The sequence below is a fragment of the Diospyros lotus genome, chromosome 1, assembly GCF_014633365.1.
Source record: "Diospyros lotus cultivar Yz01 chromosome 1, ASM1463336v1, whole genome shotgun sequence".
Lineage (NCBI taxonomy): Eukaryota > Viridiplantae > Streptophyta > Magnoliopsida > Ericales > Ebenaceae > Diospyros > Diospyros lotus.
Window position 1 is genome coordinate 14,433,146 of NC_068338.1, and position 17,506 is coordinate 14,450,651.

The 17,506-nt window shown below is 35.2% G+C and overlaps 1 protein-coding gene across 1 annotated transcript; it reads right to left on the minus strand.

Moving 5' to 3' along the window:
* Positions 1–1,955: 1,955 nt before the first annotated feature.
* Positions 1,956–17,259, minus strand: LOC127805017 (linoleate 13S-lipoxygenase 2-1, chloroplastic-like). Its single transcript, XM_052342179.1, has 9 exons — positions 16,571–17,259; positions 15,171–15,445; positions 12,589–12,826; positions 12,196–12,513; positions 11,987–12,072; positions 11,734–11,844; positions 11,321–11,622; positions 10,949–11,215; positions 1,956–2,877 (listed from the first exon to the last, which is right to left on the minus strand). Exons 1-9 carry the CDS (start codon positions 16,911–16,913, stop codon positions 2,118–2,120), a joined length of 2,700 nt encoding a protein of 899 aa, XP_052198139.1. The 5' UTR covers positions 16,914–17,259; the 3' UTR covers positions 1,956–2,117.
* Between the last annotated feature and the right edge of the window lie 247 nt (positions 17,260–17,506).

The following is a 17,506-nucleotide window of genomic DNA, read 5'->3' on the forward strand; positions in this document are numbered from 1 at the left end:
ATTGTTGCATTCAATTTTGGATATGGTAACAAGTAATAAATAATTAACAATATAATTGAATAAATTGATAAATAACAAAATGAGAAGATTGAAGAAATTGAAATTGAAATATTAAATGAGAGACAAAATTGAGAGAATAATAGCTTGAGACTTGAGAGAGAGAGAGAGAGAGAGAAAGTGTGAAAAATGAGTGGGGGAGGGAGGGGTATATATAGATAGGAATTATAAAATTAATAAAAATTGGAATTGGACCGTTGGGGGGGGGTGCTGCACGGGGGGGGGGGGGGGGGAGGAGGGGGTGGTGGGGGGGGGGAGGGGTGCTGCACGGGGGGAGGGGGGGTTGTTCCGGTTCCGCGGAACCGGAACCGCGGAACCGGAACCGGCGGTTCCGGTTCCCCGGAACCGGACCGAATTTCGCCGGTTCAGTCCGGTTCCGGTTCCGGTTTCGATTCTGCCGGTTCCGGGTCCGGTTCCGGGTCCGATTCTGGTCCGGTTCCGGTTCGAACCGCCGGTCCGGTTCAATTTTGGCCATGTCCACAATTGGTTATCCTATTCTTTGACAATTTTATTAATGTTACAAAAGTTATGCCTATAGTGACGAAAATGTCTATATGTGACAAAAAATTTTATTTTTTGTGACAAAAAAATTTGTAAAGAAATATATTTAATAGGTGACGATATTTATGCATCACAATTAACATATCGATTCAATTTATTAGTGATGAAAGATAGTTGCCTTTCGCAACGATCTTTTGTGTCACCAATTACATGATATTTTGTGATGTTTTAGTTTGCATCATCAAATCAAACTCCGATCAAACTATTCGGTGACGATTTGATCTAATAGTGACAAAATATAAAAAGACTATAGTGACGATATTAACATCACTGTTGTCACAGTATTTAGTGACAATAGAAATTGTCACTATAAGAAACCCCATCACAACAGTTTTTAACGATTTGAACTCCAAGATGATAATTTTATTAGTTTTCGTGGCAAAATTATGCATCACTAAAGGTGATTCCTTCGATGACAACAAAAATTACTTGACCTTTCTTTTATGCATTTGTGACGAAATATAAAAAACATTACTAATTATTTTTCCCTACGAACCTAACGTGACGATGGCTGTGATGCCATAAAATCATCATCAATACAGCTTTGTGACGAAATTCTAATCATGTGTGACGATTTTGAGTTGCCACTAATGACCAAATTTCTTATAGTGAGAAGCCAAAAACAAGCCCCTTAACCCAATAAGCGTGCACCCATTTAACCCAAAGCGACTCCATGTCGCCTAACAGCAATTGCCAAATTAACTTGGCAACCAAGACTTGGTTTCAAATATAAAGGGGCTTAATACCTAGGTTTCCCTGCTCTTTGGGGCAACAAATCTCTTTCCACGCCACCTTCACTTTAGTGGAATCCGTCTCATTACCACTCCAAATGAAATTCCTAATTAATTGTTTAATCTCTCAAATCACACGCTTGGGCAGGATGGACGCAAAAGCCCAATACACATAATGGTAGCAATAACATAATGGACAAGTTGAAAGCGCCCCCCAAAGGAGAGCAACCTATTGCACCATGAGCAAATCCTATTCTTCACCTTATTAATGATGGGCTGAAATCCCCATAGGATAGCTTGGTGGAGAGTAGAGCCACGCCCAAGTATCTCATATGAAGGATGCCTTTTCAAACCCTAAAGCATTGAGAATTTATAGCCTTGAAGTTTAATTTTTTTTTTTACACGCTTACACAAATGATCTATAGGTGACAATTTATAACCTTTTCCCAACGTCATTATTCTTCCCTTGTTTTATTTTAACTTTGAAAGTCCTAGTCTACAATGTTAAAATCTTGTTCAATTTTTTTTTTTATATTAGAAGACATCTCATAATTTCTCATGATTTCATTCTCTTCGATTTGCAGAGTATCTTCTGGTCTTTAGATGTTCCAAAAGGGCAATAATTTTTAACAAATGCAAAGTTTTGAAAGCACTAGAAAAGAAAACATTATGTTAACTTAAAGAAAGAAAATACATGCAACTGATTGGTCAAAATATTTCTCACTTTTATTGTTGCATGCGTTTGAATACGCAAAATACATTTACTTCTTAGATTGAGATGCTGTTTGGGACGCCCTTTCCTGTTACTCCAGGATCTGAATATGGCTTCAAAAGCTCGTACGGCAATATCCCAGCTCCACATCTATTCTTCAAGTCCTTATCCGCATTCCTAGCATCAATCACTCCTTCAATATTTATTAACTCCCCATGAAATTGCTCAAATGCTGCCTTTATCTCCGGATTTTCTGCCCATGAATCCTCTAGCTGCCCTCCTATATACTCCTCATCTGGAGAATGATTCGATAGCACATCCAAGATGGCCATAATTTTCGTAGCTTGAATTTGAGTAGGTAAGCATTCTAAGAGGGTAAGTTCAGGTTTCTTAATGAAAGCGTTCCACTTTTCATCGGTCGGATCTTCAGTTGGCATTTTGTTTCTCGCAATGGTTGGCCGATTTGGGAAATAGCCTCCATATGCATATTGGCCGAAGTTAACAGCTGAATGATGACCAGAGGTTACCCATATAATAGTAGTGAGAATTCCTATTAGATCTTGGGGGGTCTTGAGCATTGGCCACCATGGTTCGTCTTTTTTATCCTCGTGCCCTACTGTTCGAATTTCAGTCCACCATGCTTGAAGCTCTTCATCACCTTCTATAACACTTGCATCTAGGTAATAGTGTTCTACATATCGTGTTACCCATTCTTTGATTGCATCCCATAGAAGTAAGCCATCATTTGCAAACGGGTAGTCCTCAATTGCTAGCTTCAGCCCATGTGGAGAATTTGGTTCCTCCACAGCCATTCCCCTATCAAAATTATTCAAAATTTAACCATATTTATAAGGATAGTATATATGTATCAGGAAAAAATGTTAGAGATCCTTAATATTATGTAAATGGCTGCCAACCAAGTAATTTTTTTGTTAATATAAGTTAATATGATAAGTTTTTGAATAATGAAACCAGCTAGTACATTTACAGAAAAAGGAAAAAGAATAGAAACAAGCTAGTACATGTTGAATGAGATTTTTTTATTATGAACAAAACTTTTATCTCTCGTTTTTTGAAGCTTGCCTCTCAAGACTTAGACATGAATTTGAAATCAAGCTTATTTGATTTCAAAATCAATTAATTAGTTTTGACATTTTGAAATTACCTATAGCTGATTTTGGAACTTGTGTGCCAAGTGAGCACTTGATTCTAAAATCAACTACTTATCATTGGTTCGAAATCAATCCTAGCTAGTTAGAAACTTAAATGCTCAGCTATTTTGATTCAAAAGCTTCTAATTTCTAAACCTCCCCTCAAACTATATGTATTAAGTTAAGCTCCTAATTAACATTTTTAAATAAAATAAAAAATTAAATTGAAGTGAATTGGAAAAATTTGAATTTTCAAATGTGTTCAAACATTCAAAAGAATCCATGCTTAGGGGCATGCCTCTGCTATAGATTAGATAGATTTTTAAATTATTAAATAATGATTATATTTGTAGTAAAAGATCATATCTTGATCAAATTAGAGCCATTAAGTTTCAAAACCTTGTGCTCTGGTTTTGAAGTCTTACGTTTTGTGTGTTAGTTTGGAAACCGATGGTAATAATGATTAGTATACCAATAACAAATAAACAAGAGTCTAAATGGTTATTTTAAAAATAAACAAGAGTCTAAATGGTTATTTTATCCATCATAGATTTTCTTCTAGGTTCAAAATTTAGTACCCTTTTGAAAGATATCTCAACAAGTTAGCTCTAATGTTTGGAGGCCAAGGCTATGGTCAACAATGCCTTTAAGAGTTTTAATGTTAGAAAATAGAATAGTGTTAAGGTTTGGGAGGATAATTGGATAGATTTTTCACTATCGAACAAAAGATTCCCAAGGTTATTTTTTCATTTAGGAGGATAGGAATAGCTTTATCATTTGCTTGGGTAGTAAATCAAGTGAGCTGGAAGGTTGAGTTGGAGAAAACCCTTGTTTCATTGGAATCGATTCTACTTAAAGATGTTGTGTAGCTCATATCATCGCAATATCTATGGGTAGGTGCTCAAGAGAGATTTTGGTGGCCTTTTAGCTTTAATAAGGAGTTTTTGGTTTTTTAGCAACTAGAAAACAAATATGCTTACAATCAAATGCGTAGGGCTTTGGGAAAGGTGAGGTGAATCTACGGTGGGTCCTTCTAAAGATGGGAATTTTTGTGTGGTTAACTTTTCATAAAAAGTTGATTATAAGGTGAACTTGGTAAAGAAGAGAATTATTGGTGTTGTTAATGTTGACTATCCCTTCTGAGGATTGATGGAAGAGTCTTTAAACCATCTGTTCCTGCATTGTGAGATAGGATGGAGGTTATGGTGTAAGATTCTCTATTAGAATGGTCATAATTGAATCTTCCCATATTTGGTTTGTTTTTATGCACATGGGATAATAAATGGAATGGGAGTTCGAATAAGTGGATGGTGAATAACTTAATGTGAGGGGGAGGGGGTCTTGTGATATCCTGTTTGCAAACCAAACAAACTCTTAAGGTATAAGTATATAAATCATATTAACAGAGAGTTATTATTGTTAGTTGATGTGTTTAGGAGTGCATGCTGATGTGGATTTCAAGTGTTTTGTTTGTGTTTTACTTTGCATTTGAATAAGTCAAGTTAGTTCCACTTTTCTAGGAAGTGGTTAGTTGTTTGCTGTGATCATGGAATAATTTCTAGCCATGATTTTTTGATTTCTATTCTCTATTTATTCTGTAAGGATTTCAGAAGTTAATTGATTTTTATGCATCTTATTCCTCACGTTTATGCTGCACATCTCTCTCTCTATCTGTGTTCTTTCCTTTCAAATTGTAACAGTGGTATCAGAGCTTTATCTTTAAGAGACTTGTGCATCCATTGAGTCTGAATCCAACCTGACTGCAATTGCTCCATAGGTGTTTGATGGCACCAACTACCAGATGTGGACAATGCGCATGGAGACCTATTTGGAGGCCCTAGATCTCTAGGAGGCAGTGGAAGATGACAATGAGGTACCTGCACTTTCGACTAATCCTACTATGGCACAAATAAAAGCACATAAGGAGAAGAAGACTAGGAAATCAAAGGCAAAAGCTTGCCTATTTGCAACAGTGTCACTAACAGTTTCCCACTCGAATTATGTCCTTTAAATCAGCAAAAGAGATATGGGACTATCTCAAGAGTGAATATGCAGGTGATGAGAGAATTAAGAGCATGCAAATTCTGAATTTAATCAGAGAATTTGAACTTCAAAGGATGAGAGAGTCTGAGTCCATCAAGGACTATTCTGACAAGTTGTTAGGCATAGCAAACAGAGCTAGATTGTTGGGAGCAGAATTTAAAGACTCAAGGATTGTAGAAAAGATTCTTGTCTCAGTCCCTGAGAGGTATGAAGCATCAATTACTGCTCTTGAGAATACTAAAGATTTGTCAAAAATTGCTCTTGCAAAATTGCTAAATGCTCTTCAAGCACAAGAGCAGAGAATGAAAATAAGGGAGGATACTGAAGTTGAAGAAACCTTAACTGTCAAGCATCAAAGCACAACAAAAGGCAAGTGGAAAGGCAAGAAAAATGATGCTGAAAACAGTGCCACCAATGTTACACCAGCTGATGCTAATGGCAAAAAGAAGACTCAAAAGAAGTCTTATCCTCCATGTCAGCACTGCAATAGGAAAGGCCATCCACCTTTCAAATGCTAGAGAAGGCCAGATGCAAAGTGCTCTAAGTGCAACCAGAAAGGGCATATAGCAATCATTTGCAGATCCAAGTCTCAACAACATGAAGAAGAAGCCAAAGCTACTGATCAAGAGGAGGGAGATCACCTCTTTGTGGCAACCGGCTTCTCTAGCATGAATTCAAGTGAGAACTGGTTGATAGACAGTGGTTGCACCAACCACATGACCCACAACAAAGAGTTCTTCATTGAATTGGGTAAGGCAAGCTCATCAAACATCAGAGTGGGTGATGGAAAATACATAGCAATAAGAGAAAAAGGTCCTGTAGCCATTCAAACTTGTCTTGGTACAAAGTTAATTTTTGGTGTGCTTTATGTACCTGAAATAGATCAGAACTTACTAAGTGTGGGATAGTTGATTGAAAATGGAAACAAAGTTTTGTTTAAGAGAAAAACCTGTCTAATTCAAGATGCAGTAGGGAAAACTTTCTTTAGAATAAAGATGAGTGGAAAAAGCTTTACTCTAAATCCATTGGAGAAGGAGCAAATTGTTTTTTCAGTAAAGGGTAACATCTTTGAGTTGTGGCATAAGAGGTTAGGGCATTTTAATTATAAAGGCTTGTTGCAAATGAAGTCAAAGGAAGTAGCTATAGGACTTCCAGAACTTGTAAATCAAGTCCCATCTTATAAGGCCTGTCAAACAAGAAAACAGTCCAGAAAACCCTATCCTAAAGTAGCTTGGAGAGCCGTTAAGAAGCTGCAGCTAGTTCATACAGACGTAGCTGGCCCTCAAAGAACCTTTTCATTGAATGGCAGCCTTTATTATGCTATTTTCATTGATGATTTAACTAGAATGTGTTGGATCTATTTTTTAAAGCACAAGTCAGAGGTTGCACAAGCATTTTGGAAGTTCAAAGCTAAGGTTGAGAATGAAAGTGGGGTGAAGATTCAAGTTTTGAGGTCTGATAATAGAAAAAAGTATACTTCTGAGGCCTTTAACAATTTATGTGAAGATGCAGGCATACATCATCAGTTAACAGTCCCATACACTTCATAACAAAATAGAGTGAGTGAGAGAAGGAACAGGTATATACTGGAAATGACTAGATGCTTGCTACATGAGAAAAATTTGCCTACAAAACTATGGGCAGAAGCCACAAATGCAGCTGTGTACCTGCAAAATAGGATTCTCTCAAGGGCAGTGGGAGATGTGACACCTTTTGAAGCTTGGTATGGTTACAAACCAAGTTTACTCCATCTCAAAGTGTTTGGCAGCCTATGTTTCACTCATGTGCCTCATGTCAATAGGGATAAATTGGATGAAAAAGCACTACCTGGAGTCTTTATTAGGTATAGCTCTACATCCCAAGCCTACATAATCTTCTAACCACATAATGAGAAGATAGTTGTAAGCCGAGATGTTTAGTTCTTTGAAGAAAAAGAGTGGGATTGGAATGACAAAGCAGAAGAGAGGCAGAATTTAAAGCTAACTGACTTTGTCTCTGCAAATCAAAATTTGGCGAATGATGAAGATGTTGTGGATGACAGACCTATGAGAGGTACCAGGCTACTCAATGATGTTTATCAAAGGTGCAATGTAGCTGTTTGTGAACCTACCAGCTATGATGAGGCTAAACAAAGCAAGGAATGGAAAACAGTAATGGAGGATGAGTTGTTCATGATAGAAAAGAACCAGACTTGGAAGCTTGTTGATAAACCTTAAGATAGAAAGGTTATTGGGCTTAAGTGGGTGTTCAGAACAAAGCTCAATACAGATGGGACAGTCAACAAGTACAAGGAAAGACTTATGGTGAAAGGGTATGCACAATTACCTGGAGTTGACTATTCTGATACATTTGCTCCAGTTGCAAGGTTGGACATCATCAGACTTCTTCTTGCTATTGCTGCACAGATGGGTTGGCAGGTGTATCAAGTTGATGTGAAGTCTGCTTTTTTAAATAGCTATTTGGAAGAAGAGATTTATGTTGATCAGCCTAAGGGTTATGTGAAAAAGGGAGAAAAATACAAGGTTTATCTCCTAAAGAAAGCCCTTTATGGTCTAAAATAGGCTCCTAGAGCCTAGTATAGCAGGATTGATGAGCACTTGAAGAACTTGAACTTCTATAAAAGCTTGTTAGAGTCAACTTTATATGTAAAGAAGGTTGAATATGAGATTCTTGTTGTGTCACTATATGTTGATAACCTGCTGGTGACTGGGAGCAATTTGAGCATGATTCAGCAGTTTAAATAGGAAATGAGGGAGCTCTTTGAGATGACAGACTTGGGGTTGATGGCTTTCTTTTTGGGAATGGAAGTCAAGCAAAAAGATCATGAAATTTTCGTATGCCAGAAAAAGTATGCTAAGGAGATTCTAAATAAGTTCAACCTTGAAGAATGCAAGGGCATGAATACTCCTATGAATGCTAAGGAAAAGCTAAGCAAGAATGATGGAACATAAGGAGTAGATCAGGTGCAATTTAGAAGCATGGTTGGCTGCCTCATGTACCTTATAGTCACCAGACTTGACATCTTGAATGCAGTAAGCATTTTGTCAAGGTTTATGCATTGTCCTACTGAAATGCATCTCAAAGCAGCTAAAAGGGTGTTAAGGTATGTCAAAAATACTTGCAATTTTGGAATTAAGTTCGAGAAGTGTGAGGAATTCAAGCTGATAGGGTATTCAGACAGTGATTGGGGAGGTTCTGTAGATGATCTAGAAAGCACTTCAGGATATTGTTTCTTCCTTGGGTCTGGTGCATTCTCTTGGTGCTCAAAGAAGTAAAATATAGTGGCTCAGTCAACTACAGAGGCTAAATTCATTGTTGCTACAACAACTATAAATCAAGCTCTATGGTTAAGGAAAATTCTAGTTGATCTAAACCTAGAGCAAAAGGAGAACACTGAGATTCTTGTTGATAATCAGGCTACCATAGCTATTTCAAGGAATCCGGTGTTTCATGGGAAAACAAAGCACTTTAATATCAAGTTTTTCTTCCTAAGAGAAGTACAGCGAATTGGAGAAGTGAAGTTGGTCTACTGCAAGTCTGAATGTCAAGTGGCAGATATGTTCACAAAACCTTTGCCAGCTAGCCGGTTTGAAGATTTAAGAGCTAAACTTGGCATTTGCAGCTCCTAAACAAGGAGGAGTGTTAGCTGACGCGTGTTTACGAGTGCATGCTGATGTGGATTTCAAGTGTTTTGTTTCTATTTTACTTTGCATTTGAATAAGTCAAGTTAGTTCCACTTTTCTAGGAAGTGGTTAGTTGTGATCATGGGATAATTTCTAGCCATGATCTTAGTGATTTGATTTTCTGTTCTCTATTTATTCTGTAAGGATTTTAGAAGTTAATTGATTTTTATGCGTTTTATTCCTCACATTTATGTTGCACATCTTTCTCTCTCTATCTATGTTCTTTCCTTTCTAATTGTAACAATTATTGAAACCTTTTTTTAACATGTCCAATTTTTTAAAGTTTTGTTCTTATCAAATAGTCGGGAGAGTGTTGATGAGATTTTTTATTATGAATAAAGCTTCACTCATTTTTGAAGCTTGTTTCTCAAGATTTAGAGAAAAATTTTGAAATTAATTAACCTAGTATAATTGGTTTAGAAACTAGTCCTAGCTAATTTCAAAACTTGAATGTGTAGTGAGCATATCGTTCAAAATCAATCTTGTTTCCTGTTATTTCTTATGTGCCCAAAAAAAAAAAAAAAATCAATCTAGCTTTGATTTTGAAACCAACTATTTATCGTTGGTTTTGAAATCGAACCTAGCTAGTCTCAAAACCTAGTTGACCATCCTTATTTTGAAGCTTCTAATTTTGAAACCTACCTCTCAAACTATATGTATTGTTTTGAAATCAAGCTCTTGGCATTTTTAAATAGGAAATCAAACTAATGTGACTTTGTGAAAAAAAATTAGAAAGTTTCCAAAAATTTGAAGTTTCAAATGAATTCAAACATTGAAAAGTACCGATGCTTAACACCATACCTTTACTATAGATTACATAGATTTTTAAATTATCATATGATGGTTATAAATTTAGCAATAGATCATGTTTTGATCAAATTAGAGCTAGCAAGTTTCAAAACCTCAAACTTAAGTTTGAAACCCTAAGTTCTATATGTTGGTTTCAAAACTAGTGGTAATTAATGATCTTGAAATACTTAACAAATTTTGTGTTTTTAGAAAGAATTAATACATATGGGTCCTTAAACTATTAAAAAAGGTGACATTTAGCTCTTTAACTAAAATTTTACCTTATTACATCCTTCAACTATTTGTTTTCGTTCCTTTAATCCTTCAGTTAACTAAATGTGTGTTTGATTGCATTACCTAGAATTTAATTCTAGGTAATATTGTCTAGAAAACAAAAACCATTTCACCCCTTGGAAAATAAATTCTATGAAAAGAAACTTTAAATGGTTGTACCATATATATTTTTTCATGAAAAAATTAAGAGTGTTTGATTATTTTTTATAGAAAATGTGTAATAATTATATATATTTTCATAAAAAATGTGTGCAATCAAACACATTCTAAGAGTTAAAAGCTGAATTAACATTGACATGTAAGAGAAAATTTTTATTACAAGTCAAATTAATTTTTTTAGACTGAATATATAGAGAGGTCACTAGACTATTAAAAAATATGACCTTTAGCCCCTCAACTAAAATGTTGGTGTATTTTCTCCTTCAACCATTTGTTTTCATTCCCTTTAATCCTTTAGTTCACTGAGATTTAACGACTAAACTAACAGTGATAAGTAAGATGGAACCTCTTCAACACATGAGATTAATTTTGAAAATTTGTTTTTTTGCTTGATAGAATTGTAAGAAAAATTTGGTAGCTGTACAAAAGTTTGGTTCCTTGAAAAAACTAACCTATGATTGTACAAAATATATTGATAATTTGAGTATATAAATAGTGGTAGAGGAAAAAGTAATTTGTCAAAATTAATCTTATGTGTTATAGAAGTTTCGTTTTACTTATCACTGTTAATTTAATCATTAACTCTCAATCAATTGAAGGACTAAAAAGAGCAAAAACAATTGGTTGAATGAGAGAATTTGTCAAAATTTTAGTTAAGAGACTAAAGGTCACGTTTTTTAATAATCTCCAATTCACCCCTTGTAAAATTGCCATTCTTTCGGGACAAACATGGTTTAATTTGTGAAGGTTGTTGACAAAACAAGTTACCTGCTAATTAAATCAGCTGGAAGTGCTTGGAGATCAAAGCGCCATTGTTGATCGTAGGCGGCAGAGCTAAGCTCCATGGAGTATATGGAAGGTGAAAAACCTGTCTCAATAACGCCGTTTGCATTAATAAGGGCTTCACGAGCCAACGCGTTGATCTCCATCGTGTATCGAAAATGAGGGTGCAATAGCCTGTAAATTGGGTGCAGGGCGCTAAGCTGCCTATTGCTGGCTATTATGTAAGGTTCTGTGACGCAATGAGTTCTTAGCCTGCAAATTAAACACAGGAGCATGTCTCTGATTTAGAAATGGAAGGATATTTATTGGACTTGGAGAAATTAAAGAAGAAAGGAGTCGTATGGTTAAAGCACCTACCAATGACTAACTAATTGGTGATAACCAGAGTCATGAGCAAGAACGTGAGCCTTAGCTAGCTTCCAAAGCCAGTGGCCTGTAGCATGCCAGGTGGGAGTGAACACTTGCTTCCATTGAGGCTTACCATCTATCGGGGGTCGAGCTAACTCAATGGCTAATGGCCTCAATGTGCAGTCATGCGTGAGGAAAAACAAAGTCCTTGATCCATATAGGGTTGTCCCTTCCTCTTCTCTTACTTTTTTCACGTAGGGTAAAAGCAAGTCATGGTAGTCTAGCATAAACAACTTCTTTTGTTTTATGGCCTGCAGATTTTTAGGATATTTCTATAAAAAACGCATATAATTAAAAGATATGAATCAACAATATTTGAATATTAATGAGATGTATAATTCTGAATGTATAATATATAGTACTTCTTCAACTGTCATGTAGCCTTTGATCTCTTGCTCGACCAACTCTTTGGTGATGGAAGATTCGGCAGGGCCATAAACTTTGGGGTCTAATTTGCTCTTCAAAGGCCATTCCTATGTCACATATGATCAATTGTTAATTTGCTTAGCATTGCCCTTGCCATTATTCAACAATATATAATTAAAAGAAAATCAAGTGAAACTAATTAAAGCTAGATTTGTGTATGTCTTAGTAGGAAGTGTTGTTGAAACTTACTGTGACCAATTGAATACTATATGGATTTAGACCTGAAAGAGTCTGACGAGCAAATGCCTCGTCCCTAATCCAAGCAAATTGGTCTCCTGCAATGCTCGAAACATTGATATATCAAAAAGAGAGGAGATTTATATATAGGATTAAGGGTTAGGATTGTTGTTGTTATTGTATAACAATTAAGAATATGAATCTATGTCTCAAAGTCTTACTTTCCATCAATTGTGGCGTCTCAAAGCGCAACAAACCATCCTCAACTTCGCCAATGAAGCGGACAAGCCTCGGCAGGATATCCATCAATAATCCATGTTTGGAAGGAGGCAAGTTAATCCCATCTTTGAACAATGAATCTATAGCCATGAAGTGTGGGAAGCCGAGCTCCGAGTCAACAAAGGCCGCGCTCAACGATGGCATGAGTGCATGGAGCAACGAGTGTAGAGTCTTGGCCGAGAATGTTAGCTCTTTTATCTCTGAAAACGCCTCATCCCTTGGCACGTAAAATGACTCGCTCCTCTTCTCCGACAACGGATCTACACACATGCATATTAATAAATTCAATGGAATTCTCAATAATCTAGCTAGCTAGCTTTTAATCAATTACCAACCTGTCTTGCAACGCGGTCGACCCGTCCTGCATCGCCTTGGGTAGGGGTGGTCTTTGCCACCAAGCGGGGGTCGTTTGAGTTTGAGATCGCTATCAGGATCGCCAAGATCATTGTACACATCATAATCATAAATCCTGTCGTGTTTCTTCAGCTCTCCTTCCCCATTGCCCCTAATGCATGCCAATTCTTCCTCTCTCAGCTTCTTTAACCCGTGTGGCGTCTGGGATGGCAAGTATGACTGCGCATGTATATATACATACAATCACCAAAACGAGTTACATAATAAATCTTCAAGTGTATCCACAAAGTAACACCTAATTGCCCCAACCGCATAGGTGAGGCCAAGCAGTCAGATATAATATGTTGGTATTAATCTGGTGAGTTGTAAGTTTGATCTTTGCCCTGCGCAAGAACCAAAAGCTCAACATACGATTTACCTCTTCTAACATAATCAAGAACACAAACACCAAAGACCACATAAAGACAGTCATCCCAAATAACACCTAGTTCACTTAAGTTGTGTTTCTATGATTTAAAATCATATTATTTGAATTTTAATCATGTGCTTAACGATTAGAGATGAGATTTAAAACTCAATTATTCTACTCAATTGTAAAAAAAAATGTAAAAATTATAGTATATGTATACATATACATATAAACATATCTACGTTTACATATATGTATATATATATATGTATGTGTGTGTAAATATAGCAAATATGTGATAGGTTTACATATAAACATATCTACGTTTAGATAAAATTTTAAACAAATTAAATTTTAATGTAATGGTAAAATTATTTGAGAAATCAATTAATTAATTTAAATCTTCTTAATATAGTTAATTTTATACTTATGTACTATATTGTATGTAATTAGGACATATATACACTCATATATATATATATATGTAGGTACGCTTATAAATACGTATATATGTAAATATATCTAAATATAATATATATAATATATGTGCCTATATATACTTTATGTATAATTATATAGGTACATATATAAATATAATATACGTATATATAACATATGTACACGTACGCATGTACTATATATATATATGTACAGATATGTATATATATATGTGGAAGTATTACTAAATATACATATATAAGTATTTATTATTCATTAATGAAAATAAAATATTTTATAATCAATGTATAATTAAATATTTAATTCATTTGTTTTGAATCAAATCCAAATCATTAATTTCTATAAAACGCTAGCCAACATTAGATTTGGAATTTTAAATCCCAAACACAGACTAACTTTTGGTTGCAACACCTAGCTAGCTAGTTATGATTGAGACCTCAAACTCAATCTCATAGTTATGATTGGGTGGAGGTTAGTTTGGTTGAGTAAATTTTTTTTTAATTTTATAATATTATTATTAGTAATAATAATAAATTTTTATTAATAATGTTATTGTAATATAATAATAATTTTATAATATATATTATATTATATTACAATCTAATGATAAAATCATTTAAAAATATAATATATTATCTTGTTTGAAATTTATTTCGATATAAATATATGTATAAATTAAAAAAAATTAAAAGCAACATAATTACAAAAATTATTTTTAATATTTAAAAATAATTTTAAATATTAAAATTGTGTATAAATAAAAATAAAAATATTTTTATGTAGACTGTGGACCACATCCAGTCTACAGGAGCATCGCCCGAATCCTATTGGAAACAAATTGTGTATGGATGCAAGGAACTGTCGCCTTTCTATACTAACGTTATAGAAGGAATCACGGTCACGGCTGACCCACTCAACTGCCCCACTTAGGACAAATCATCAAAACAGCATGCATTTAATGATGTGTACCAGAAAAAAAAAAAAAAAAAACAGATATTACTACACTGATGCAGTAATTTAAAATATTTATCGATACTTTTTTTTCTATTTGATTTAATAAATTTTAAATATTAGAATACACTAAAATTTGATTAAAATTTACTAAACCCTACCAACATATTTTTTAAACTTGTCACGTAAAAAGCACAACTCGTGCAATTAAAATTTGTATTTGTCAAATTTTAGACATTATTATATAATTTTATTTTAAAAATAATTTTTATGAGAAAGTACAAATATCTTTGAAATTAATATGTTACTCGTGTCAAATAACATATCAATTGAGACAACTAGGAGAGGAAAGGCATAGGACCAAGAGGGTGGGGCCCACTTATTAGTGGCCAACAATTATGTTGCCTGACACAAGTAACAAATCAGGACGTAAGTAACAAATCAGGACGTAAATATCCTTGCAACATAATGTATTCTTGACTTGGACCCCTTCCTCACCACCAACATGGCTCTTGGCTTAGAGAAGTGGGCAAGTAGCTTTAGTGTCTAGTGAAAAATGCATGGTTTGGTTCTATGGATGAGATAATCGATCTAGGTGAAATATAAGAAATTCTAAAACTTCAAAATAAAATTATTAATTATATCATACTTAATCTCAGGATGGAGGATAGAAGAGTGTCTTAAAAAAAACATAGACTCGTATATAGGTAGTTTAGAAGAGTAATGATTTAAAAGGGTACGTACCTTGTTCGTGAAGAAAACTCTCTTGCGAGGACTGTCAAACTTGGAAACAACCCAAGAATTGCAGGAGAGAGTGACGGGGCCATGGGGGCATCCCTCTCCATCGAAGGTCATGTCCTTTATGAACATCTCCCGGTGGTGTTCGTTCTCCACCAGCACGGCTCCAATCTCCCCGAAATCTTCTGGAATCTCAAACTCGCATTCATACTTCACTTCCCCTTTCTTTTCGCTCTTCCAATGCGCATATGCCTTTATTGTTTCCTTCTCTAATCCCGTCTCTGATGAATTAATGTAGCCAACAAGTGTCAAGAGTTTTCCTTTTAATTTTCTGGGAAAATGCAAGCCATTGAACACCAGAAGAGAAAAGAAAAGAAGACGACAATAAGTACTGAAAAGCCCCTCTTCAGTAAGTCAGTAGTCTTTGCTTCCTCTTTCAATTTGCTTCATCGATCGGTTGGGGATCGACAATTTTTATTGTCCTCATTTGAGGCTGCATGGACCATCTTTTATTGTCATTTTGTAATGATTTCATGAAGTTCTGTTAGGTAGAAATCCCTTCGCCTTCTTGGAATCAGGATATTTTAATAAGATATAATCTCTATGTTTTTTCCATTAGATTAATAATATCACAACTTCTAATTTCTTAGGGAAGGTAATTAAGACTAATTTTTAATGTTTATTAATTAATTAAAAAGTGTAAGCTAATCTGCGTATATATATATATATATAACTTGGAAGTTATCATACCCCGTTGTGGTGTAAAAATTATTATTTTTTTTCTTTTTTTACCTTCTACTTCTCCTTTGCTGCAGAAACTCAAAATCTATACTTCTCCACTAAAGCAGGAAAATAGATTTCTAAAAGAGTATTCTTATTCACCTAGACTGAAAATCCATGTAACACATTTTCATTAAATAATAAAAGGATGCATAATAAATATTAACACTTGTTCATTTTTATTATTTAATAAAAAAATATCATTTATATTAAAAATTCATCTCCATCTTTAATCCAGATGAGTAGTAGTGCTCTTTTCAGAAATATACTGCTCGTCCTACACACTTACACGCGAGCATATATATATATATATATTTCTATCAGTATTTTATGTTAATGAAATTGAATATTAGGATTTGGAAAATTCAAATACTGTCAGTCACTTGTCCTTTGGACAGCAAATGTTGTGGTTGTAAAACCTTATCAGAACATGGGTTGTCATTTCACAGTTCATGCTGCAATGTAAAGACAATTTGTAATGAAACCGAAGTATCCATGTCCTCGTATTTATTTATTTTATAGAAACAATTATTTGAGCAAGATTTTAACGATTATTTTTCTGCAAAAATCTCATATTTCTCTTCTGATAGATACATATGATGCTGTACAGATGAATTAGTACTTACTGGGGTCAAGCTCCGAACTGACCATCTCCAAGAGGATCGATTTCCCGAGCAGATCAGTTATGTCGTCGAGTGGGCGGCTCAGCGAAAGGTTTCTGAAAAAGCTTCCAACTTTTACGGTGATGACGGCTTTGACGGTAACGGGGGCCTGCTCGGTGACGATGGCGACCATGGCCTTGACGGTTCTCGGAACGAATCGAACCCGAGAGCTCTTGTTCCTCTCACAGAATGCGGGCTTCAACCCGATGGCTGGGGATGCGCTGCCGGTGCCTGAGACAAACGGCTTCCGGCACGTCGCTAGGGTATGGACAGTAGTCTCAGGCCTGAGCACCGGAGACTTCAACATATTATCTTAACTATTTATGGGTTTAAAGGAATATATATATATAGAGAGAGAGAGAGAGAGAGAGAGCGAGAGAGAGAGGGAGAAATAGATAATAGCTCTCACGGTAGGAGAAGAGTGTTTAGGAAATATGTATGATAGGTATAGCTTACAGTGAGATTGTCAACTTTTTGAGAAGCTCTGTCTCTGTTATGTAGAAGAAGCTGCCACAGAGAGAGAGAGAGAGAGAGAGAGAGAGATCCACGTGATAAACGAAGCGGGTACGTGGGTGGGTCTGCAAGAAATGAAATTCACACATGGATACTTTCATTTTGGTTTGGTATAATATAGAGAGAACCATCCGTGAGGCATCCGGCAGGTGGCCGCATGATATATTATCAGCGTGTCTATATATTTGTATTGGAGTGGCGGGGGACGTGTTAATGCATGTGTAAATAAAAAAAAAAAAAAAAATTATAGAAGAAGATTCATTTAATGTTGTTTGATACAGTGGTAGAATTTGATTAAGAATGTGTTAGATTCAAATATATATTCTGCTTAAGAGTCCCTCTCTTCCGTACGTATGATTTAGAAGAATAATGGTCTATCAGACCACT

Bases quoted from the DNA above. Each gene is read 5' to 3' on its own strand.
- LOC127805017 (XM_052342179.1), bottom strand. From the start codon at position 16,913: ATGTTGAAGTCTCCGGTGCTCAGGCCTGAGACTACTGTCCATACCCTA. The intron at 15,446-16,570 runs GTAAGTACTAAT...TTAATTCATCAG, and splicing joins CAGTTCGGAGCTTGACCCCA to AGACGGGATTAGAGAAGGAA. The intron at 12,827-15,170 runs GTACGTACCCTT...ATACATGCGCAG, and splicing joins GAGTTTTCTTCACGAACAAG to TCATACTTGCCATCCCAGAC.